General features: G+C 42.3%; 2 protein-coding genes and 1 long non-coding RNA gene across 5 annotated transcripts in view; 1 reads left to right on the top strand and 2 right to left on the bottom strand.

Annotated features, from left to right (window-relative positions):
- Positions 1-395: 395 nt before the first annotated feature.
- LOC108499861 (acrosin-like) lies at positions 396-6,838 on the bottom strand. 2 transcript variants are annotated; one of them, XM_017820142.1, is made up of 7 exons: positions 6,584-6,838; positions 3,643-3,710; positions 3,118-3,328; positions 2,656-2,862; positions 2,035-2,300; positions 1,656-1,801; positions 396-1,236 (listed from the first exon to the last, which is right to left on the bottom strand). In XM_017820142.1, exons 3-7 carry the CDS (start codon positions 3,186-3,188, stop codon positions 607-609), a joined length of 1,320 nt encoding a protein of 439 aa, XP_017675631.1. In that variant the 5' UTR covers positions 3,189-3,328; positions 3,643-3,710; positions 6,584-6,838; the 3' UTR covers positions 396-606. The 2 variants fall into 2 exon arrangements, with proteins under 2 accessions (XP_017675631.1, XP_017675632.1); XM_017820143.1 differs by lacking the exon at positions 6,584-6,838 and adding an exon at positions 3,815-4,138.
- On the top strand, positions 3,503-6,533 carry LOC108499866. Its single transcript, XR_001875677.1, has 3 exons — positions 3,503-3,550; positions 3,666-3,776; positions 5,002-6,533. It is a non-coding gene; the product is annotated as an uncharacterized LOC108499866 (long non-coding RNA).
- Positions 6,839-11,078: 4,240 nt separating the features above from the next.
- Positions 11,079-24,618, bottom strand: part of SLC10A7 (solute carrier family 10 member 7) — a 148,054-nt gene continuing 134,514 nt past the window's right edge. For both annotated transcript variants that reach the window (XM_017820144.1, XM_017820146.1), the window contains 2 exons: positions 18,092-18,237; positions 11,079-14,813 (listed from right to left, as the gene is read on the bottom strand). In XM_017820144.1, the coding sequence (XP_017675633.1) occupies positions 14,769-14,813; positions 18,092-18,237 (191 nt within the window). In that variant the 3' untranslated portion in view covers positions 11,079-14,768. The remainder of the gene's footprint in view (positions 14,814-18,091; positions 18,238-24,618) is intronic.

Here is a 24,618-nt window from a genome sequence, read left to right as displayed (position 1 = left end):
CTACCTGTGAAATCTGGCTCTTCCTTAGGGCATTGTAGCTCCTGTCAGCTTCTCCCTCTCTTTGTGACAGTCAGCAGTTTTGCTTGTCATGCTCAGAAGTTTCCCAGACCTGTCCCATTAGCTAAGGCTTAGGCCAGGCCCTAGTCACCAGCTCGTGTGCCTTAATGCATCTCCCATAAGGTGTCTGCGTGTGGCATTATTTTTTCCTGTCCTCTTTCTAGACTTGATGTGCCAATCTTCTCCATCCCATAGTGGCTCTGAGCACCCTCCTCTCTGACCAGGTACAGTTCCAGCACTTTGCAGTGACTCTTTCCCTTTGTGCCCAAGTGGTCTGCCCAGAGCCTCACTTTGAAGGTCCTGGGCAAGGAAGCCCTTGCCTTGTCCAGGAGGTAAAATTGGTCTGAAAACATGGTTAACTGTGAAAAAAGGCAATTTTATTTCAGTAACTAAGTCAACATTAGCATTTGTGTACATGCAGAGGAGCAGTGTGGGCAGGACAGAGCAGGCCTTTGGCACCGAGGCTGCCTTTGGATCAGCAGGCATCACCTTGGCAGGAAATGGTCATGGTCCCATGCAGCCTGAACTGGATCCTGTTCATCCTGCTGCTCAAGCTGTTTTTCCCTGTAGGGCCTGCAGGAGCTTCTCCATCTGAGTGAAGAATTTTACCAGCTTCGTGATTGGATATGGGCAGGACTTGTCCACTGGTGTTGGTGGTGGCTTTGGCTTCGGAGCGGGGGTTGGTGGTGGTGGTGGTGGTGGTGGTGGTGGTGGTGGCGGCGGCGGCTTTGGCATCTGAGTGGTGGGTGGTCTTGTCCATGGTGGCTGTGTGGTGGGTGGTCTTGGCCATGGTGGCTGTGTGGTGGGTGGTCTTGGCCATGGTGGCTGTGTGGCGGGTGGTCTTGGCCATGGTGGCTGTGTGGAGGGTGGTCTTGGCCATGGTGGCTGGGTGGCAGGTGGTCTTGGCCATGGATTCTGAGTGGGTCGTGCAGCAGTCGGAAACTGACCCCAGGGTTGTGTGGCAGTTGGATAATAACCCCATGTCCGTGCTGTCGTAGGAGCGCCTACATCTGAGAGCAGGCCCATCTGGCCCACGATCCAGTCGTAGAAGTGCTGAGTGGAGGTATAGATTCCAGGCCGTTTTGCTCTTGCACAACCTTTTCCCCAGCTGGTCACTCCAACAACCCAGAAGTAGTCAGCGTCATTGTCTTTGCACATGAGAGGACCACCGCTGTCACCCTGCAGCGGAGCAGAGAGGATTAAGGTGGTGATGGGTGGCCCCTGTCAGCACTAGGGCTGTCTCCTCTCTCAGAGCCCCTGTCAGAACTGTATTCCCAGCACAGAACTGGGGCTCTGAACTGGTGCTGGAGCCTCCGGAAGCTTGGCTGGGAGTGGGTTGGGGGCCTGTCAGGTTGGGCTCTCTCTTGTCTCTGCACAGTGATCCTGGATGCGCAGAGGATGGATGTTTCAGGGTCGGGATCTGGACCTCTGGGACAAGGAGGGCACTGCGCAAGGCCCCACAGATGGGAAAAGAGAGGGAAGCTACAGCAGCAGTGGGGAACTAGGGCCAGATCAAGCCCACACTGGGCTGTGTTTGGGCGGTGGTGATGGGGCTGCCTGTGCTGCTGGGGGCCGAGTGGCTCGTCACATGCTCCTACCTGGCAGGTGTCAATGCCTCCCTCTGGATGGCCAGCACACAAGTTGTGGGTGTGGACATCCCCAGAGTACCAATCGCTGCTGTTACAGAGCTGGACATTGATGAGGTGGACCTGGGCCTCCTGCAGGATATCACTTGATTTTTGAGCTGTGAGTACAGAAAGAATATCCAGCAGTTTTCTGCCAGTTCTCCTCCTATGACTGTGGGTGATCCCCCTCCCTAGGGCCTGGCTTTGCCTCTGGAGAGGCACTGGAGCACTCTGTCCCTTCTGTCCGCCCTTAGGGAGTGGGCAGCCTGATTCTGGCTTTGGGCTCTGCTGTTGGGAAGCCCAACCCATCTCCCCAGTGTGTTGAGCTTGCCCTGCCTTTTTGGGGACCTACCTCTTGCAGTGGTGGCACCCCAGCCAGCGACATAGCAGGTCTCCAGCTCTGACACATCCACCGTGGCATTGGGCACACAGCCCAGCTGGATGTAGAGGTTGCACTCGGCAGGCCGGTCCAGTTCCAGCAGCGCGATGTCGTTGCTCTGGTCGGCAGCATTGTAGTTCTCATGAACCAGCAGCCGCTCGATCTGGCGCACTTCGGCCCCAGGGCCCAGCTCGGTCAGCTGGGTGGCCCCGATCACCACGCGCATAGTGCTGATGTTTCTAGAAGGCAGATGGAAGGAGGGTGAGAGTGAGCAGAGCCTTGAGCTGCAGCAGCTCAGCAGCTGACAGGCTTCTGTTTCTCAAGGCAGAGAGGAAAGCAGCACTGCGGAGTCTGTGACTGCTCTAACAGTCTAACAGGCTGCTCTAGCATGCCTTAGGCTCTGGAAATGTCAGCTGGAGGCTGCTAGGAAGCAGTGGCATGAGCTCAGCCTTCTCCTGAGCAAACTCAGCTGAGGTCTGCAGTGCCCAGGCACTGGGCACGCTGCAAGGAAACGAGGTGGGAGCAGCACTTGGTGCTGCCGACAGGGCACCTACTGGTGGTGTGGGGATATCCCTGGTCCCTAGTCCTCCTTACCTGGCATCGACGAAGCAGTGGGCCGCTGTGAGGACCCACTGCGTGCTGATGAGGGAACCTCCGCACAGATGCCCTGTGCCTGATATCTCAGGATCCTGGATGCTGACGAGCCAGGGCCAGGCCCCTTCCTCGGCACTTGTGCCACCCACAACACGGGTCTTGCCTTGGTCCTCATCAGAAGTCATGGATCGGACCCCACAGATCCCCCTGTAAGCAGAAAGTCATTATGCCCTGCTCCATGGTTTGCTGCTGCTCAGGCTGAATCTCAGCCGTCTGCCCTCCCCACAAGGCATTGCACGAAGCAGGCCAGGGAAGCCTGTGGGCTGTGTGTCTGTCCACCCCAGCACCTGGCCGCTGGCAAGTAACTGAGGCTCCCCCATGGGGTTTGGGAAGCTGCGGTGTGGCCCCAGGGGACCCCCAAGACGTTGCCCAAACTCCCTCCCAGAGCCCGGTGCTGCGTACCCGCAGGTGTTCCACGTGCCCAGTGCAGGCCCGCAGGCGGCCAGCAGGACGAGGAGGCAGAGCAGAAGCATCCTTGTCAGCAGCACACATCAGCTGCCAGAAGTGAGGGCTCCTCGCAGCAGCGTGGCCACCAACGCGGTGCCCGTGGCGCTTGCGGCCCCGGGGCTGATGTCACAGAGCGGCCTGTTCCATGTTCTGGGCACTGGGGCCTCTGGCATGGGGGAGGGAGCAGGAGCAACACAGAATCACAGAACCATAGAATGGTTTTGGTCGGAAGGGACCTTAGTGATCACTCAGTTCCAACCCCCCTGCCATGGGCAGGAACACCTTGCACTAGACCAGGTTGCTCAAAGCCCTGTCCAATTTGGCCTCGAACAATGCCAGGGATGGGGCATCCACAACTTCTCTGGGCAACCTGTTCCAGTGCCTCACAGTAAAGAATTTCTTTCTAATATTTAATCTAAACCTACCCTCTTTCACTTTAAAGCCATTCCCCCTTGATAGGTGAGTCCTATCAATACTCACCCTTATAAAAAGTCCCTCTCCAGTTTTCTTGTAGGTAGCGCTGCTTGCAGGATGAGGGTGCACAGGCCCTGGGGCAGAGGAAAGCACAGATCAATTAATTGGCAAGATGGACAATTTCACTTTTATTCTTTAAAGTATGAAAATTTGACTGACTTGTCCTATCATGTAGTACCTGAGTATAAGTTCATTCAGTCATGTATGTGTGGCATTTGGGCCTGAGTATCTAAAATGGAAGATATCTGTTTCACTGCTCTCTAGGATTACTCCTCAGCTGCAGTCAGCACTCTCTCTGAAGGACTATCAACTGCTAAGTACTGCTTACAAAGAACAAGGCATAGAGAAAACACTGATGAAAGCATATTATTAAGAAGCATTGAGATATATCTGACAAAATCTAGCTTTGCTTTCCATGTCTGTTGCACATAATTAAACAGATGAAATTAGGCTGCACTGAGCTCTACGTGGCCACACCAGGGTGCTCCTGATACCCAAGCTGTTTGTTTAAAGGTAGCTCAGAAATTCCACAGCTTATTGCAGTTTTCAGTCTGCAGGGCTGTCCCACAGACTGATAACATTGTCCCCGTGAATAAATCCACTTGCAATCCCTGCTCTTCACTACAGTAAGATAAAGAGTATGAAAATATCAAAGATCCCTTTCCCAGCTGCTTCAATGTACCTTCCAACACAGCTCTTGGAAAACAACACAATCTCTTGATACCCTAGTTGCATTCTACTTTCCATGTAATTTACAGCTTGAATTTTGGAGACTATGCAAGTTAAGGCAAATCGTCATAGGCTTTTTAATGGACTGCCTGCATAAGACACACTCTGCTGCTGGAAAGTACAGAGCTAGGCAAAATTTGCAAAAAATATGGTGCAAAATCCTCTCTTTCCATCATCCAGGATATTGTTGGCCATTTTTAATGCCCATCCAGCTACCCAGAGCTCTAAGTCCTCCTACAGCCATCTTTCAGCCTTCCTGAAGCCAAAAAAATAACAAGATCCAATGCTGGGAGATGTGGACTAGAAATAAAGTTATGGCTTTCTCCACTGAAAAGCATGTTTTCATTTCACTACTGCCTCTCTCACCAGAGCAAAATGAAGCATTTTGGTATGTGGCCAGAAGAATAGGGCAGAATCAAAGTTGCATTTTCCACTCACAGTCTCTCTGCTGTGTGTAGTATATTTTAAAAACCTCTGGAAAACCTTTAACCAACTAACCAAAGAAAAGAAAAGATGTAATCAAAACAGCATCTAAAAATTAACCTGCTGACTGATAAGGAAATATACAACTAATATGTGTATATACCCATTATTCTAGTCCCATTGGGTTTTTTACCCCCTTTTTTCTGGTTTCAGACAGAGCAAGGAAGAAAAGCCACAAAGAAGAAAGAACGAGAGACTTGAGAAAGAGGTATAATCCGTAGTTGCAAACCAAATTAATTTTTGGGCACCTCAGTGTTTGAGTGCTCTTTTTTCAATCTTTTCAAAAATGAACAGTTTCCAGAGAGCACCTGTCCTCCCAGAGTGATGGTTACCTGATGTGTCAGCGCCAGCTGAGCATCTGTCATCATTTCTTATTTTGGGAAATGTAGGCCCCATGTGTTTACACTTCTTCAGATCTCTTTCAAGGAGTTGGCAAAAGGTTTGCATTTGCATTGGTCTTACTTGCCTGAATAGTATTTCCATTCTTATGATCACCTTTTTTCTCAGTGAGAGGCTGAATTTCTGGTGTTGTAATACCCATCCACATAAAAATAAGAGCTCAATATATTTTAAAAGGAAGATACACTTAATAATTTATGAAGGTATAATATTCTGAGTAAAAAAAACACCAAAGGCCACACACGGATTTCTCCTCTCCTTCTTTCTCCTACTTTTCTTTTTTTGTTTGTTTGTTTGTTTTCTGGTGCCTGTACAGCTGGATTTTTGATATTAAGAAGCAGCTAAACTTCATGGATGGAAGATACTGAAAGATAACAACAATTAATGTTCAAACAGCCCTAGTGTTTCTAAACACATTTTTTCCTGTGCAAATTTACAGTGTGCCCATGAAACAAAATGGTGCTGGTTTGCACGACTTGGCAAATTTATAATACATCATTTTAATGACAAACAGGAGAAATTAAAAGTATGTGGTCAAAGCATTTGGAGGAATACCTCACACTGAATGTTAAATTGAGTAGTAGAACCACAACTTCTACTGGCATAAGGGTCATCTAGAAAGTCCTGTTGTTGGTGAAGATGCTGAACAGACAGTCTGAATGGGATATATGCCTCATGCTGAATTGAATTTTACTAGAGAAATATTGACTTGGATAAACTACATTGTTGCTGCTTCTAATTTCAGCCTGTAGCAGCATCCTTTGTGTGTTTGTATAAACACTGGTATATAGGATACATGCTAAGTACATATTAGTATTTGTTAATTCATACGGCTTTGTGGTATTATGTCTCGCAGTTAGCTGAGACATGTTCCCACCCTAAATCAATTCCCAAACAAAAAAATAATTGAGGGTACTTAAAAACTAGTTGGAAGTGGGTGATCAGACTCTTCAATTAATTAGGAAAAAACCAAAGAGATGATGAAGTGTGTGCTGCAGAATCACAAGTGACTGTACCAACTAAGCTCAAATCAACAAACAGCTAATAATATCACATAATTACCTACAAGGTACTCTTGAAAGACAAGAGGAGCACAAAGTATCTACTACTTTCAAAACAGAAGGAACTGAAACTGTGGAAGATACTTGAATACTTCAGGACCTGGACTGGGTGCTGGACTGTGACACACAGACAGGCACATGGACACGCACTGGCAAAGGTGATGTGAAGGGGTTCAACTCTGCTAGTGGTTTCTGGCTTCTCAGAAGACTTGGGGCTCTCCATAATACTGGTCAGGGATAAATAACTGAACCATTCAATAACACACACCAGTTACCTCCAGTCTCCACGTGTGGTCGAGTTTCCTAGAAGCCAAGAATCCACACTCACCAAGAACCCGTGCTCACCAGCCCTCTCATTTTCCAAACTGCAAAAAACCAAAAAATAGTCAGGCCCAAGACAACCATCAGTCCAAATTTTTTACTTCAAGTCAAAGGACTTATTCGACTTTTGATTTTTAAAGGACAACTATCATGGCTTTTAAGCAATAATCTGCAGAAGAGATGAATAGCACACTTAGTGATCTGCATGATTTATTTGGCAAAGCCTATTAGCTCTTTTTGGAGCAAATTAATAATAATTCTCATCTGTTTGTCAGTGGGGATTTAATGTAGGCTAAAAAGTCATTGAGAGTTTTCTTCAGATGGAAGTCTGCTCAAAACAGAACAAAAAAGATGAATTTGAGAAAAAAGCTTAATAAAGTCTTCTTTAAATGAAAACCACTCAAGGCTTGACTGTTAATCAAAAGAACATTACTTACCTTACTCAGCATCGCTGAAACCAGAATCTGGCAGCAAGTTTTAAAAAGGACCACTTTTCTCTTTCTTTACAGTCATAATTTATAACAGCTGAATTATTGGCTATAAATACTGTTTTCCTTCTGCTAATGTATTATGCTTCTGGGATTGTTCAGAGCTAGTATTTTGTTACTAAGACAATAAACTCCTAAACTGGGGCTTCTGACAAAAAATTCCAAGCATATCCAAAGCAGCAGCTTTTCAAAGAATACCACTGTGCCATCTTAACAGACTAAATTTTATTTTCACTAGTATTGGAAAATATTGAAATTTCTCATTAAATTTATTTTTTAAACATAGAAAGCTGCTGCTGGCAATACACTGAAGCATATTTTTACATCTACCAAAGCTAAAAATTCAAATGGGATGAGAGTTAGCAGATAAGCAATAGCAGTTTGCTATTGGAAGTGGAGTGTTAGATAAGAAAATACATTCCTAAATATTTGTAAAATATTAGATTATAGAGCATAGAAAGTAATGGTTTAACATACATTGTGATACACATGGAAAAGAGTTTTTCTACATGCACTATGCGCCTTACTTTAAAAACAACTATCTAAAAATCTTTCAAAAAAATGATACCAGCACGATTTGAGTTTACTTGTTTTTTGAAGAACGTCCCAATAGATCCTTAAAATGGGATTATTTGGAAACATTGATGTGTGATAGTATAGCTCTACACAGCTCTTTATGCTCTTTGTAATCAGAGAGGTTACATGTTAATGTTTCATGTCACAAATACGTGTTACCTGAACAGAAACATGATAACAGTCAGGCTCCGCAGACCACAACACTTCTGTTCTGTTCCCCTGGTTCACGCAAAATTTCACGTATCACAATTCCACTATGTTTTTACATTTGGAGAGGCCAGCAAGTGGGGAGTTTGTGGGCACAGGGTGGCACGGCACTGCTCCCACGCTGCTGCTCATGCCGCTGTGGGATTTGTCTCCGGCTCGGGGAGAGATCCATGCGCGATGCTCCCAGACAGCCGAGCTGGAAAGATACAGGCTTCTCACATTAACACTCCGTGAGCTGCACCAAAGAAAGTTACCATATTAGCTGGCTGAAATTGTGTCATACTCTTATTTTAGTATGCTATTATGCCTCTGGGATATATTTTATTTATCAGAGAATTGGACCTAAACAGATGTCGTAGCTGTTTTCTAAAAAGGGCTTTAGGCAACTCACTGTGAGGTACTTGAAAGAGTGTATGGTTTGGGGAAGGGGCAGAGTGAATGTATGAGTCAAATAGAGTACATGCATCTTTTTTAGTGCTAAGCCACTATTTGGAAATTACAGCTAATTTTTCAGACAAAAAGTGACCTAAAATAGATTTAAAAAAATTGTTTTTTGCAATTTTTATACAGAAAAATAGAGGTTTTCCCAAAATGTCTCTAATTTAAAACAATATTGTGAAACGGAACAAGCAAGAATTTGCTGGAAAACTTGGCAAAACGTATCAACAATTGTATGGGTCTGCCCAAACGACTGACAGTGACTACAATGGATACAGTAGTGAGCTGCAGGCCAATGTGCATGCGGGTGTTTCCTTCCATGGGAGCTGCGAGTCCTAACGAAGAACACAGGAACGATAATTTGCATGGGCAAAGTTCCTGTTCTTCAGTGTCAGCACAAAAAGCCAAGTTCTGCTTCCCCAAGCAGCATCTTGGAAAGCTTCCCTGGTTTCTTGGCTACAGGATGGAGTCTCTAAGAGAGCTCAGAGAGCAGATGAGAGCATCATCTTGGTGAGACACAAGGAGGTTCAGTTAGGGACAGCTAACTGGGAGAAGTTAAAAAAAAAGGGGGGGGGGATTTAGATTGATGATAGGTAAAAAGACATTTTATCATGTGTTTCATCAAAGAGTGTTGATAAGAAGTGGCAAAACTACACAGGGAAGGCACCAGGAAATAAAATAATTTTGTAACATCTTGGGGATGGGCAGTGCAGCAAAGGACACCAACAGAGAAGGACTGCAGTCACGGTGCTAAGAAACAGCAGGAGCACAGAACTGCAAAAGCTTTTGTCAATAGAATTTCATACCCAGTTATTGTCACAGGACTCCCAAATTTTATTTCCTGCATTTATTTTGGCAAAAGGCCAGTTCTCACATGACCTCTATAATTTTTTTAATCCTATCAATGAAATTGTCTTTCCTTCAAGGAAGGCCATTTTCTTCCCTTTCAAGGCAGCTGATTTCCCTTAGAAATTTGAATCGCTTCATAAGAAAACTGACCACAAATATTAAGTTTCCTCTTACAGAGATGAACCAACCCCACCATGCTAACATCTGCAAGACTTTGATTTTGTGACTATTATATTAGATGGTGCCTACCCACAGAGGAGACCACCCAGAGGCTTTTTTCCTTCTTCCTAACTGGGTGGAAAATGGTTGCACCACGCAGCAGTTTTGAACACAGGTAAAGAGTGGGCAATAAATACGCACCAGCACAGGATCCTCAGGAGATGTGTGGCCTCTTCTGTGTGCTACAGCTGCTGGGTGTTGGCTGCCTCTCTGAGCAGGGATCACAACCAATTTCTAATCTCACGCCTGCTTCTGCAGGGCAAGCTATACAGTCAGGGTTCATTTGAACCTACCAGATAGTTTAAAAATTCACAGGTTATTTTGTTTCTCAACAAATTCAGGTGTTGGGATCAGCTCAGCAGGGCTCTTTTCTGCATAGCAATTCCGAAGGCCTTTGATTTACCTTCCCTCCCTGCCCAAAACTGTGGTCAGTAGGGTAAGTGGCAGGGAGCAGAGGCTGATTCAGCAGCAGCTATTGCTAATTTTCTTGTCACTCTATAGGTCACTGGCTCGCAGAAATCTCTGTGGAAATGCATCTAAAAGCATTTTGAAAACTTGGCCTCCACTGATGAGCAAATTAAGTGGTGACTCATGCTCCTATCAGCTCCAGACTTGATTACTGCAATTTGATGGACTGAGAAGCTGATATTCCACCAAGACTGCAATTTGCTTAGGGGAGGAGCCGAGAGACCTCATTGGCACCAGTTGTTTCCAACACATGCATCTCTCTTGTCCTTTTGATCACCAACAAATTTGATTTCACTTCTCACTGAAGACCTTACACTCCACCCTTCTCTCAAGAGAACAATTCAGAGGCTGCTTCCATGACCTCTGCTACACCTAGAATCCAGCAGGAAGCAGACCTGCCTGGAGCAACGTCTCACATCTGCACTTCTCAGCACTGCTTTCTCTTGCTTTCTCTAGTCCTTCACAGCTAAAGCCATCAGTAAGTCCTTGTCCATGTGACTGCAGAAGATTACTTACCATCCTGCAGGGTGCCCTCTGTTGAATGAGAGAATTTTACAGGAACCATTCATGTAAACTTTGAAGAGTTGAAGTCAAAATGCTTCCTCAAAGAAGGCACGGTCTAATTATCACAAGGGATAACGTTGGTTGAAGCAAGAAAATAGCAAAGAGGAGACAACATCCCTTGTCTCACACTGTCCTGACAGGATGCTTGGGAGATTGGGGCTATCCATGGAAATAGGCAGCCAGAAATAGAGATTCAGTTTGCAAGATGCCGGAGAGGGCAGGCCACCAAACCTAAAGTAAAGTACTCTTCATTTACTCTCCTCATGTGCTGCATTATCCCTGAGCTTTGTTAGAACAATGGCAGGGCTCTTCAAACAGCTTCCCTGGGGAGACCGCTCTGCAGCTTAACAACCTTGCACTGGAGATGTACAAGTGTAACCAAGGGCAGAATTTAGTCTCTTGTCTATTTAACGTGTTTGCGAGGGACTGCCTGTGTTTCTGGCACTTTATAATAATAGTAATAAAAATGCTTTTGGATTATAACGAAATGGAGAAACTATGATTTAGCCCTTTACTGTGCTGTAATTCCCAAACGCATTAACATCTATTTAAGTGCAAAATAGTCTAGTTTACAAATACAAAGCTGCGAGTGTCTGCGGTAAAGCTTCTGTATGAGATTATGATTCAACACAAAACACAATTCAGTGTCTGAAATTTTACTTTTAATGGCAGAATAACATCAAAAAAAAGTAGCTCTTTCTCCATATGCAGTCTTGCAAAAAAATGTATACCAGGGACTTGGTCCTTTCTAGTCATTTCTACATATATAACTGCTCATCTCTTATGCACGTATGCACTTGCACATAAATCAATGTGCTTGCAGACAGACCATATTTCATCTTGCCTTCTAACCTCCTGCTGTCAAGATATTTCCACAGAAAACCGTACACAAATAAAACTAACAGCTCCTTTTTCCCTGACTGCCAGAGTAACATAGGGGACTACTTCTGTAAAACCAAGCTGCTGGATTACTCTCCTTCTGCTCTGCGAACAAGCACAACTGTGCAGCTTCTGCTGAGACTGCCTTTCTGTCATATAACCTATCCACACTAACTAGAGGATCTATAAGAAAAAACACAGCCACACTTTTGATTTTAAGTACATTAAAAATTATTTATCTTGGTAAGATAAATTACTGGAGTCATCAAAAGCTTTTCAATTTAGCGCACAAAAGAGGGAAATAACATGTTTGAGTAACTCAACACAAAGTGCTAACATTCCCTGTGACCTCTGAAGTGCTGTTTTCTTGTTTGGGTGGGTTTTTTTACCTCTGCTATCATTAGATGGGATTAGAGAGATGCAGAAATAAGAAATATTGATGCTCAAGAAAATCCTCATGTTTTAACAAGGGCAAAGCTCTCGTTTTGCCTGATTATGTTTAATAATGGTTAAATTTAAAGTCAAAAAGTGGAAAATACTTCAGAACTGTTCTAATTCTTTCTTGAAAAATTGTTTGGGTTCAATGAATTAATTTTCAGTTGATGACAATGGGCAGTATTCTGAGGACTTTCTTTCCCCAAGTTCATAAAATATTTCCATACGGTTCATGGATTTTTTTTTTTTTAAAAAACAAGTCAAGAGTTTAAAAGCTCACCCAGAAAAGAATTAAATGTAGATAACAGAGGTAAAATTTGACCTAGAGGATCAGTAATTTTATCTTGTTTTCCTATTAACAAAATTAAATTCAAAACCATTCTGTTTATTAAAGACATATAACAAGTCATAAAACAAACATCTCAACAGTCTTTAAACATAACAAAATTGATGTGCATATTTAAGTTTCATTAAGTATGGATTTAAAATACATATTTCAGTATATTCATATTTCAGTATTTTGCTTTATATTCCCTTTAGACCAACACCTCCAACGCTCATACACAATATTCAGGCTGCTCCGAGCAATCAAAAAGGACTTTGTAAAGACTCCAACAAAGCTACACCATAAACCAGTTTGAAATATTCTTAAATGTGGAAAAAAAATTAACAAAAAACAAAGGATGTGTTCAGTGGAAAATAAGCAAGTTGTTGGATGTACTGAAAGTCAGAGATTCAGTACGCAGAGGTAGCTCAGTAGGGGTTCCTGCAGTGTTCTGACTATTCAGCATTGACACAGCCACAGTCAGTTACTGTCTGCTTGAACTCTTCCCATACATTTTGAAGAAGTGAACACTCTTTCTGGGCCTGTTGTTCTGCCTTTCATAATCAACAGAAAGAATCAACAGTTTCAGTGGGACTGGGATCGAATCTTTATATACTCTGGAAATTCAGGTTTATGGAAACAGAACAAAAGGAAACTGTCCTGAGTCTGGAAGCAGTCCCCCGCTGCAAGCAGGGTTTTTAAGCCCAAAGGAATTTTTTCCCATATGGAGCCAGTAACCACTTAACATGCTTAGGGAAGGGGAACCTTCAATTTGGCCCAAGCACATGCATGCTATTCTCTCCAGTTCCCCACAGGTGGATCTGCCTGTGCTATCTAGGGATGCACTGATCAAATCCACAAGCTCACTGCCCACTGCCCATCTCATCACTGGCCAGTGAGCAGACAGCACAGCCCTAGGGGACATGGGCGCTGGACAGCGTCCCTCAGCCCTCTTGCCTGCTCAGCGGGGAGAGTTCGATCCCCCTCCAGGGAATGACAGAATTCCGCATGCTGCCACCTCCCACACCTTTGTCACATGGTCGTTTTATTGGTGATGACAATTCTGAACAGGGTGATGCTGTCAGCATACCCCGTAGATTCTCACACAGACGGCAACAGAGACTGACCGTCTGGTAAAGCACCGAGGATTGGTACCAGATTACTTTCCTGTTTTTCACAGGAATAACAGACTGGAAATAACAGACTGGGTAAACCAAGCACAATATTTTTTCACTAAGGCAAAAGGATATGAATTTCACATGCCTATTGTCACACAAAAGATCTTTAGCTTGTGCAAGCGGCTACAGCCGTATCACAGCTACAGTAATTTATATTTGCTAAAGATCTGCTCCAAGGTGTTTGCACTCAGTTGCACCATTAGCTGCAGTGTTAACCATGACACACGTGGAACTTCTGCATTTATATCGATCCAAGTTTGACCTATTTCTTTAATTACTTTTAATACTTTAATGCACCATTGCCAGCACACTTTTTGCACATGGGTACAGCTCCCAGTCTGGACTATGTACGTTTCTGAAATCTATCCAGAAAAGATGCATTGCTGGCTATATGTTTAAATACATGCCTGGGTTCCTTTCTTATAAATAGTATTTCGTATTTTTTTGTTATATAAGTTTGTTAAAAAGAGTAATATAATTTTTAAAAAGTTGTGGTTGATTGTCAAATGAGCTAACATAGCATTTCTGTTACTCTAAGGATCCTTTTAATTACCAAAAAAAAAAAAATTGTCAAGTTTCTTGTCCTCACAAGGTATTATTCATTACCAATGCAGCAATAAAGAAAACATATCTTGGCATACTACAATAAAGGCTCTGTTTCAATATTAGCATCCTAAATTCTGTCACTGCAGGTCTCCATGCATTGTACCAGGGGAAGGAAAAGGAAAAAAAGGAAACAAAAAATTTGTTTTCTTCAGGGATAAATTACAAAAAGATCTCCTAGCTGCAAACACAAATACTTCACTCAGATCCCAAGCACCAGACCATTTCTTTGAAGAAGCTTATGAGGCATTTAAGACATACAATGGCACAATATCATACAATGGAATTAAAAGAATTTTCTTGAGAAACCATTAACTTTGAAGGAATGTCTAGACAACTGTGTCAACAAATGCAAATGATTCATGCTTCTCAGCTTCTATCCAATGGATGGCCCCATGCTGAGTATACACAAACTCAGAAGAAAAAGGCATGTCACAGTCATATGACTAGGGAGTGTAACAGAGTCACATAGAAATTCAAGTCAATCTCAGAAAAAAACCTTCAGAAAGCTCTTCCCCATGGTAAGCCAGCAGTGGGATAGGCTTCTGGTCATTTTGGCTAGTTTAAAATAGAGACTTACAGCTGGTGCACCTTGGCTTCACAGCAGGGGCAACGGAAGAAACAGCTGTCAGTCATGACCATTCACTTGGTTAGAAAAATAAAAAACTAAAGACTCCAAAATACTGTACAACCTCTTGCAGTAACCAACGCAGTGGCTTCTGGAAACAATGCTTTTGCCAAAAATGCATCTGTAAGGCACTTAACAGGTATCTTTTAATATATATATATATATATATATAAAAATAAAATATGCACTGAAGCAACATTCACAAAACCCAGTTGTCTCAATTGTCCATGTGTACAGTATAGTACATATATACATTCACTGTGACACAGGCCATCTCCACAATTATACCTTCACGGGTGCTTTGGGCTGCCTGGTTAACTTCAGTGCCTGTGAACAGCAAACAGAACAGTCACTCTTTATATTTTTAGAAGACAACCAACAGCACAAGATTTTCATTTATAAGGGGCAACAAAATGCTGCATGTACTTCTGGGAGGCTGAGAGAGGAGTCAGCACGGAGCTGACGGGCCACTCTGGGTTCTGTGATGATGTTTCTGTCTCTGATAGCCCATCCCAACCTCCACATACACAGACAGCCTTCATAGAGGAACCACAAGGGCTATGCCTATAGCACCAGAGATGGAAGAGGAGATGGGTCTCAGATGCCTTTTAGAAAGCAACTATTTGGAGCCCACTCAAACTACTTGCAGCACAGAGCTTCTGACCCGTTTAGGGAAAGTGTGCAAATTTCTGCCAACACCTTTGTGTTCCCTGGCTTCCTTCCACATGGCTCGAAGCCTGCTGAAAGGATAGTCACTGTTGCAGTGGTGGATGCCATGCACCTCGATGTTTATACCTTCCCTCCTGAGGAATAAGCCAAGATCCACCAGTCCAGAGGTGATCTTATGCCAGGGGACACCTGATGACTTTGTAGCTGTAGTCTACTGCTGCTGAAGAAGAGAAAAACCCCATGCCTTTATTTGATGGCAGGGTCCAGCTCTGTTTTCCCCACAGAGTTGGCCAACCGTGGTAGCTAAGCTATTTATTCAGTGTGAGACAGAAGTTCAACTCAATGACAGATGATCATGCTTCCAGTTTGGAGGAAGCAGCCTCTCTAACTTAGGAGAGAAATGTGACAGGCTTAAAAGGTGTTAGGTTTTCAGCTGCTCCTGTATACCGATGTGGTCACTCTGAAGGATGCTGACTGTTGGTGTGCTCTGCAACAAAAAAACTCGGTGCTTTCTTGTGCAGGATGAATTGGCCTGAGTGAGAGGGAAATCAGTGACATTTGCAAATTCCTAAAATTTAGGACCTCCATTTTCCTTAAGTCTTTTGGGTGAAAAGCCCTGACAAACTGGCATTTGTCTGTCAAGGGCGAGACTTCTCATCTCCAGTGGGTTGGCTAAACAAGCAATTTTCAGTCTGAGAGATGTCTGATGGGGATTCTTATTGTAGATATTAACCTTTAATATTGTACATTCAAAGCTTGTAAGCGCTGCTTGAAAATCACTTCAGCAAAATGTAAACCCTTAAAAAAAATCCAAACCTTTAAAAATAAATAGGCTATATTCCCCTCAGAAACACCAGCATTTAACTATTGTGAAATCCAGCCACTCGAGATTAGTCTTTTGGATATTATTCAGCAAGAGACTTTGGAGAGAGACATCATTCCACATTTTGTTTGGGGAAACAATTTTTTAACTTTGTAGTTTGGCAGATTCTGCTGCCATATTTACAAACTAGAAATACCTTAGTGTAGATGAACTTCTAAATATTTAAATTCAATTTCATACAACCAGATCACATGTACTATCATAATTAAGTAAGAATGTCACTGCAGTTGAGTACTGTGACTGGATAACCGTCTCCCCCTGCAAGAGAGATGCCAAAATGAAGCCAAGGTGTTTGTAGAAAATAAACATCAAGGGTGATGATGACATGTTTATTTTCAAAGCGGGAGACCATTATCCAGTCAAAACATTCACTTCTATTATACTTATTGCAACTGTACCAGACCCAACCTCATTGATTTTTTTCAAAGAGTAATTAAAATAACATTTGTGAATAATACAGAAGACCAACTGAAGAAACTGCTGCAACAGAACAACAATCCCCCAAAGTGGTTCTACAGTAGCATTACAGTCTGATTAGCACAGGAGGTTTATTTGATGCTTAATGAATAAGAAACTAGTGCTGGTGAACTGTAAATCTCTCCAGTGCTAGTTGACTGTTCTGATGCTCTGTTTAAAGGCTGTTTTAACTTGCAGCAGCTGACAGCAGCCCCTAAAGGCCATTACTGCCCTGAGGATCAGGGAGGTCTGGATGAACTCCAGCTCCACTCCTGGTCTTGGCAGTAGAAAGCAGTGACATGCTGAAGAGAAGTCAGCACTGCGGGGATTGTTCTGTCATTGAATCAACTTTAGGTTATCTTTCTGCAGGAATAGCATGGAATTTTCTTTATACAACCTGAAATGCCTCCTGATAATTTCTGATTAAAAGAAAACCCATGACTTTCAGACAGTTGGATAAATGATATTTGACTCTCAAATTTCCATTTTTGGAGGCTAAGATCAGTATATCTAAAAAAAGGTCTGATTTCTGAACTCAGCTCCTGAAAACTGAGTTTTCCTGCTTTGTACAGTTCGGGTAACACATGAAAATCACTGATTTTTAGAATTTTAGCATTCAGGTTAGCAAGGTTACTTTAGTGGAGTGAAGCTAGTAAAATGACAGCCTGTTGGGTTTTGCTGAAAATTGGAAATATGAGAGTTATAAATAAAATTTCTACACTGGTAAGTGGAGAATGTGGGGTACTGGTGAAGCTGGGCTTCCCACACTATGAAGCATCACCGAAACTGGCTGTCAAGGCTGCTTCAGTTGCCACGGCTTGATCTTTATTAACTCAGAACATTAAAAAGACAGCATTAAAATCTATTCCATGGACTAGCTTTTTGCAAGGTGGTTACTACTATTCTGAGAATCCAACTAAAACCACTGCAATTATTTCATATAAATCACAGAATGGCTGTCAGATATCAATGCCTTCAATTTGTACTGAAATAAGCATAATTTGAATCAGTGATGTTGGTGCCAAACCCTCTAGGTTATAGTCTATAATCCTACAAGCTATCCCATGTCATAATTTTGGCATGAAATGTGATGCACTAGACTGCTGTAGACTTCTTGCTATTGCAAAAGGGTGACCCAAGTTAAAAGGTGTTTTCATCCTACTTCAGTCTAGTTTAGAAAGTGCCCTCATTTTGTCTGATTTGCCCAGCTCCCATTCCAGTGGACACCTCTTTGTCACTTCTCCATAAAGGAGATCTAAAGCTGTGACAATTAGCTCAAGGTGGATCCATTTTTATGGGGCATATTCTGAATTCATAATTTGAATGAATTTTTTATTTGAATTAAGTGTAGAGGTCTAACTTCAAGCTTTGAACTTTTTCAGAGTCTTTTCAGCCCCCTTTTCAAAGGGGGATAAAGTTCAGCACTTTTAATTTGATACTGCTCTGACTATCACTGTCACAGTGGAAACAAAGAAACAGAAAAATCCCTACCACAGGATCACCAAGAAGGAACCTGAGGAGTTTAGGACTTGTGTTCAGGTATTTTTTTTTCCCCACAGCACAATTTCCATTATAAATGAAATCCAGGAATTCTTACCTTTTGCCTAGAAACCATCCAGGATTTTATCGTTGGTACCAACAGGCTGCCAAGAAGAATCTGAGCAGGATGATAGATGAGCAAGGGGACAGAAATTAAGGACAGGTGCTCATAACCCGCAAATACGATCTTCAGCATGGGAATCCCTGCAGGCAGAAAAACAGGAGACAGACTCTCAGCTCTGTCTTTGAGCTCCAGATAAAAGCAAAGCATTTTATGTTACCTTGACATTTCACCAAAAAAGAAAGAAACCCAAAAGAAACCAAATGAAGAGTCAGAAGTTTGATATATTAAAAAATCCAGCCTAAACCAGCAAGAACATGAACACAAAAAATACACAGCAGAGAAAGTTCTGTGGCAGAAAGGGAGGAGTAGGGAATGCCATAAAAGATCTTTTCTAACTATGCTAATAGTTGTCGAACTGCTGCTGCAGGCTTCACACACAACACATTCTGCTATAGCATGACTGTTCAGTTGCTGAGCATAGTTCCCTACTGCTTATTTACTACTTCCTCACACTGTGCTGTTTTGTGTTTGCATGACTGTCCTCCATCCAACCTGCCCGACTCCCGCTTGCGACCTTTCTTCAGTCTGTTCACCATTGGAGAAGGGTCATGTTTTCCTGGCACACTCCCTGCCAGCTGGTGAGCACCCAAATGACAGCCTTCCCTGCTTTGACTGATTCATGTAGTCAAGGAAGAGTCAAGCATTCTGCAGGTGAGTGCTCACATCTCTGCTCTACCTGTGTGTTTCAGAAGAGAGAGAGCACAAGAGAGAAAAGGTTTAGTGAACTGAGTGAGCAATAAGAAGTGCTCATGCCTGGGAAGAGTTAGGCAGCAGCTGCAGTACGAAGCTGGCAGATGCAGAAGGAAGTGAGTGTTGAGAGCTAAAGATGGGCCATTTTTCCTCAGAGCTTGAATTTGCACTTCACAGTGCTAATTTTTTTAGATAACTCCATGCATAATCTTCCCACTTGATGATATGATAAGTAAAATTAAATGTCATTCAGTTTTCCAGTAATGAAACCGATTAGGTTTACTTTGAACACTGTATTGTTCAAAATTATCTGTTTAAATCTTGGAACTTTGCTACCATGCTCCACAAAGTGCAGGTGTGGGTAAAACCTGCAACCAGCTCTGTCTTGCCTGACCAGATATTTGCATCGTCACCAACAAGAGCAGCTGGAATTCCTCAGGAGCCTCCTGAGAACATACCTTATTTTCTCCCTCATCCTAAATGTCATTCTCAGAATTTTCTGCCAGCATCAACCTTGCAGTGAAGCAGACTAAACACCACTTCCACAGAGCTCATCTGAACGTCCCATAGAATGACAGAACAGTTCGGGTTGGAAGGGACCTTAAAGACCATCCAGTTCCAAAACCCCTGCCAAGGGGACAACCTTCCACTAGACCAGGTTGCTCAAATCCCCATCTAACCTGGCTCCTTTCTCAGCAGTGGCAAAAAGCTGAGCTTTGTGCCACATGCCCCTCCATTTCCCCATTAGCAGATGTTTCAGCCAAAGTTGCCACATTCATGTTAACTTTTCCTTATATATTGGATAGATTCCTGTCCTCAACACCCTTTCAGGTTTCCCTTCATGAAAGTTGCCTCCTCCCTATGTGAACAAACAGCTTATTTGTTGAATATTCCCACTCGACTAGTGCCCCACTATTGCTGACACATGACTAGGCTTGCTGAAATCTTCATGTTTCCACAGCACCATTTCTTGTAACTGTTTTTATTAGCTTCATCACATTACACCACTAAAAATCTCATCCCCATGCTAGTAGCCTTTACTTATGGGGGTATTTCCAGGGAACGACCAAATCAAATAAATAAGGGTTTGCATGCTTAATTTCAGTATTATAATTACCTTTGAAACATCATGAACCTATCACACCATAGGGGTGCTTATTATTAACAGTAATTTCTGGGGCTTGGGAATAGATAATATTTGGATAGAAATTAAATGGGCATTTTCATTATACCAAGACACATAATTTACTTCATATGCCCATCATTCTGTTTTTTTCAAACAGATAAAGGTTTTATTGCCTGTTTCCAAGTCTCAACTTGACCCTTGTGGGTCCTTTCCTATTCTCTAATCTCAGGAAAATATATGAGAGTCTCAAGCTATGAACTTGCTATATTTATGTGTGTAAGACGGTACCTGGTGTTTTGGTAGTGCAATTTCATCCACAGATCCAAAACCACTTTACTAAGCTGAACGGGGCTCCTACAGAGTCAGAAACACTACAATGACCAGCCTAAGATCACACAGAAAACTAATGGCAGAGACATGAACAGATTGGACCCAAAGTGACTGAGACACGTTTTAGATTACTATACGTTTTCTGAAAGAAAAGATAAGAAATTCCAGCCTAAAAGGTAAATTCTCTAGAGAAAAGCTATTTCGGTAAACTAGGAAAAGAAAATTAAAGTTGTCAAATATAAATACAAAATACTATAATTAGTGTGACAATATAATTAGATCACTGGGTGGAAAGAGGTTCTTAATTCACAGCTTGTTTAAATACATGTCACAACAATAGGTTCCTGTAAGCTACTAAATGTGCAATTAAAGTTCCTGTTATTTACCAGGAAATGCTAACTGGGGAAAAGAAGAAATAATAATCATTTTTGCATGTAAGGAATAGTTCAATGGGAACTGAAAAAGCCCTGTTGGCTTATTAGGCACTTTCTGATTTTTTTAATTCCAACTCAGCCAGTCTGCAACTCTCTCAGAAAATATTTCATGACAGAGATCCGCATAGTATAGTCACAAATGCTTGTGTCAGTAACATTATCATAAAGCTAAAACAAAACAGCATGGATTTTATTTATTTTTTAAAATGTTGTCTAAACTTTTTAGTAGCAATATGTAGTAACTGAAAGCATCAGTATGACTGCTAATATTTTCCAAATATATAAAACTCATGCAAACATCCAACTAGGAAAAACATGCTTTAATAGTTACTTTTCCTTCTCTTAGAAAACCTCAAACCTATATTTTTCTTTAGATATATATATATATGAAACACATGGGAAAGAAATGAAACACAAAACAACAAGAAAACCCAAACCAAATGAAAATCAAATCCCAGCCAAAGGAAGAAAAGTAACATTGTAATGCTTGGGCTGATCTTGTATGCTGAATCTTAGCCCATTATGCATTTTCAAACTGAGATTATGAACTAGCACTAGGAGCAGCTATAACAAAAACACTGACTGGAACAGGAGTAACATGAGCAGGCATGGCTATGACAGAACTAATAGAATAAATGAAATTTGTTTAAATCTTTCAGGAATGAAGGTGCTAAGCAAAATGGTTATCTTTATTTTGGTCTGTTCACTGCTCTTTTCCTCATCTTTTATAGCATATTGCTTCCAGTGCCAATGGAGTGTGATAGCTACACTGAGTCCAAGGCAAGTAAAATTCTGCACAAGATCAAGTTACATATATTAAAAAACCCAAACCACTACTTTAGGCTTCAGCTTCCTCACAAGTACATGGCAGCTACTCCCTCTCCCCACGCCCCAATATTACTCAGGTATTTATTTGCCATCTGGAGCATTAAGGCTGCATTCACATGTATAAAGAACAATGCCTGTAAGGATTTTGTTTTCACTTATCTAAATTTCAGGGTAAGTGGACTGACTTCTGTGGGTCTTCATCTTGATTGGCACTGGAGGAGGAACACTGGCATTATCAGTTTGCAGATAATCATTTCCTTAAGTTTAGGATTGCTGCCATGGTCTGAAGGCTCATGCCACAAACACCCATTCATGCTGCTGTGGTTTAGGAAGTTTCAGGCTTCCAGCAGCCTAATTCAACTCCTCTGCCAAAGACTCTCACAACATATCATGAGACCTGAATGACGAAGTTTTTTTCTATGATTTGGTTCCAAGTTGGGCAGCTTTGCTCAGATTGGGGTTTAACAAGTTATTGAGTTGCCAAAATCTTTTAAAGAGCTTTATTGCATGAATGTGTGTCCATCTCTTGGATCAGAGCTGACCAAACATCATGACAGGCACGAGTAAGGTTTGTATTCCATCCTCCTCCAAAGAAAGAAGGAATGTGGTATCCAGCTGGATTAGAAAGCAGCACCTCACCTGACCAGGACTACAGACAGCTGTAGCAGAAGGGAGGAAACATAGAGATCATTCCACAGATATCCCTTTCAAACAAGAGCATTTTTAACCCAAATTTCCCTCTTCCCCTTTGCCTGGCTATGTTTCTCCTACCAGTGCATGTTCCCATCTTCCTCATTGCTCTTTGGCTCTTTTTCCATTTGTATTTTCTTCCTTCCTCCTCTTCCCTCCTGTTCTCCACTCCCATGTTTCCAGCCTCCTCGAGTTTGCTTCCCAAGACCTTTGATTCAGGTCATTGCAGCAGTGTAAATTTTGGGTGCTTCCACTAAAATCACTAAGCTCCACTAAAGGCAGCGGGCACTGACATCACAATCCCACTGCAGCCAAGAGAAGATACAGAGTACATTTCATTTTTCTCCCTGTTTGCATAGTCACTGAGCTCTTTCTTTCACATAAGCACTTTGCAAACCTGAGGAACAACTAGCAAGAGAAACACTGTGTACCCGTGACCTTCAGCCAGGGTAAGGAAGAGTGAGAGGACTGCTCTTAGAGTCCAGTACAGGAAAGCCCTCTTTGCTCCAGGGTGTTCCAGTTTGGCTCCAAGGCTGTGGTGTATCAGCCCTGGCCAAAGGCCACTGTTTCTTTAGTAGCCTGCACAACTGAGAGCCATTTAATCCTTCCTCCAGCTTTACACACAGTATAGCCTCCCACATCCACCCCTTTCCCCTTTCGTAGTCACCTTCTTAAAAGGCCCATGAAAATATTATGCTGCACTTCACTACATTTAGTTAAATGTAAAATAATAATAATAAAAAACCCTAAAATATTTGAAGGTATTTTTAAGATAATTTAAATATAGGACTCTTTTCATCTAGCTATCACTGCAGTAATATAAATGAAGCAAATTAATTTTAATGCTCCAAGGTACTGATTCTGTGTCACTGTCACTGACAGGATCCAACTAGACTTTATGAGATGGCATTTGACTTTATGGAAGTGAGCACTATGCACGCATTTACAATTTTACAGGGACTTTAAGCTGTCATGCTGAAAAATGTTTATAAAACATTAATCAAAAAATGCCTCTTTAATACAATGCATTGTCTGAAAGATGTTAGAAGGCACATATTGTAAATGGATTCTTTTTCTGACTAAAGTAATTTCTACCAAAAGCCTTTCCCCACTGCTATACAAGTACACAGTGAGGAGAGATAAAGAGCACTTTCTCAGCACATTACTACCTGATCCAAACACTTGGGAAATCACTAATGTACAGCATGCCATATTTCCATGTCACACATGACACATTTGTCTAAAATTACCCAACAGAGTTTGACATTGCAGCATATTCCTTAGCAGAGCTTTCAACTGACATCTGCCAAGTAAGAACTTCAAGTAGGAGCTTTCTTCTTCTAACAAGCAAGTAAGAGTTTTCTTTTATCCTATACCCATGATGGAAGTGATAAAACAATAAGTACTGGAAATCAGGGTTTTTTTTTCTATTTTAATATGTTTATTTTATGCTCACTGGATGTGTAAGCTCCCCTTAAAGCACTGTTTCATCATTTGCTGTTTTCTATCACATTGCAATGGGTTCAGAGAACTTAATAGAACATTTTTATTACCACTGAAACACAGGCCATTATCTCTCACACCCAAAGCAGAATTATTGCTAGATGCTCTACTTACATACTTCACTGTATAGGTTTTTTCTCTTCAGTGTCTTCATAACAATTTATCCTAAAACTTTACTGCTTACATTACTGACACACATTCCACAATACAAAATGCTGCAGCATTTGTTCTCAGGAAAAGAGATTTGGGGCAAAGCAAAGAGGTCATCACTAGGGCTGTGGAACCACCCAGCATTCAGGAATCAGAACGCCAAAGCACTCTCACAGAGAGGCAGTGGAAATACTTGGAAGAAAAGCCTTAGCCTCTGGATTTTCACCTCTTCCTTCTACTCATCTATGCATTTCAGAACTCTCAATTGCCACAATCTTCAAGTGCAATATACAAAATGAATCAAGTGTATGATGGCAGCTTCTCTGATGCTCTCTATGCTACTTTGTTTCTGGAGGATCCTCTCAGGGGTAGATGTGAAGAAAACATTATTGGTCAAATAGCTCTTTCTTTTTTCGACTAAGAAAAGGCCTGTAAAGAGGGGCATATATTGCATTAAACTGCCTCTGAGCTGCCAGAGCAGGGGAGTTCTGAACTTAGGATGGAAAGAGAGTGACAAATAAGCATCTGAAATTTTACCGCCAAGTTTCAGAATAGCACTGCACGCAGCCCAGTGACTGCATGGTGGGAAAGCGTGGTGAGGTTCAGGCAAAGTCCAGTTTAGAGGATCAGAAAAAAGTTGTTCATGCAGAGAGCTACCAGAACAGCAAGTTGCTGCTAATCTCATTCTAATACTTTCTTAAGGGCTTTCC

The sequence above is a fragment of the Lepidothrix coronata genome, unplaced genomic scaffold (assembly GCF_001604755.1).
Source record: "Lepidothrix coronata isolate B3197 unplaced genomic scaffold, Lepidothrix_coronata-1.0 Scaffold79, whole genome shotgun sequence".
Taxonomy (NCBI): domain Eukaryota; kingdom Metazoa; phylum Chordata; class Aves; order Passeriformes; family Pipridae; genus Lepidothrix; species Lepidothrix coronata.
The sequence above is the reverse complement of the archived record's forward strand: the minus strand, read 5'-3'. Positions and strand labels throughout refer to the sequence as shown.

What these genes read in the sequence shown, in the direction of transcription:
- LOC108499861 (XM_017820142.1), bottom strand. Translation starts at nt 3,188, where the DNA reads ATGCTTCTGCTCTGCCTCCTCGTCCTGCTGGCCGCCTGCGGGCCTGCA. An exon ending in GGGTGCCACCACTGCAAGAG is followed by an intron (nt 1,802 to 2,034) that starts GTAGGTCCCCAA and finishes CTGTACTCACAG; the next exon opens with CTCAAAAATCAAGTGATATC. An exon ending in GAGGCATTGACACCTGCCAG is followed by an intron (nt 1,237 to 1,655) that starts GTAGGAGCATGT and finishes GCTCCGCTGCAG; the next exon opens with GGTGACAGCGGTGGTCCTCT.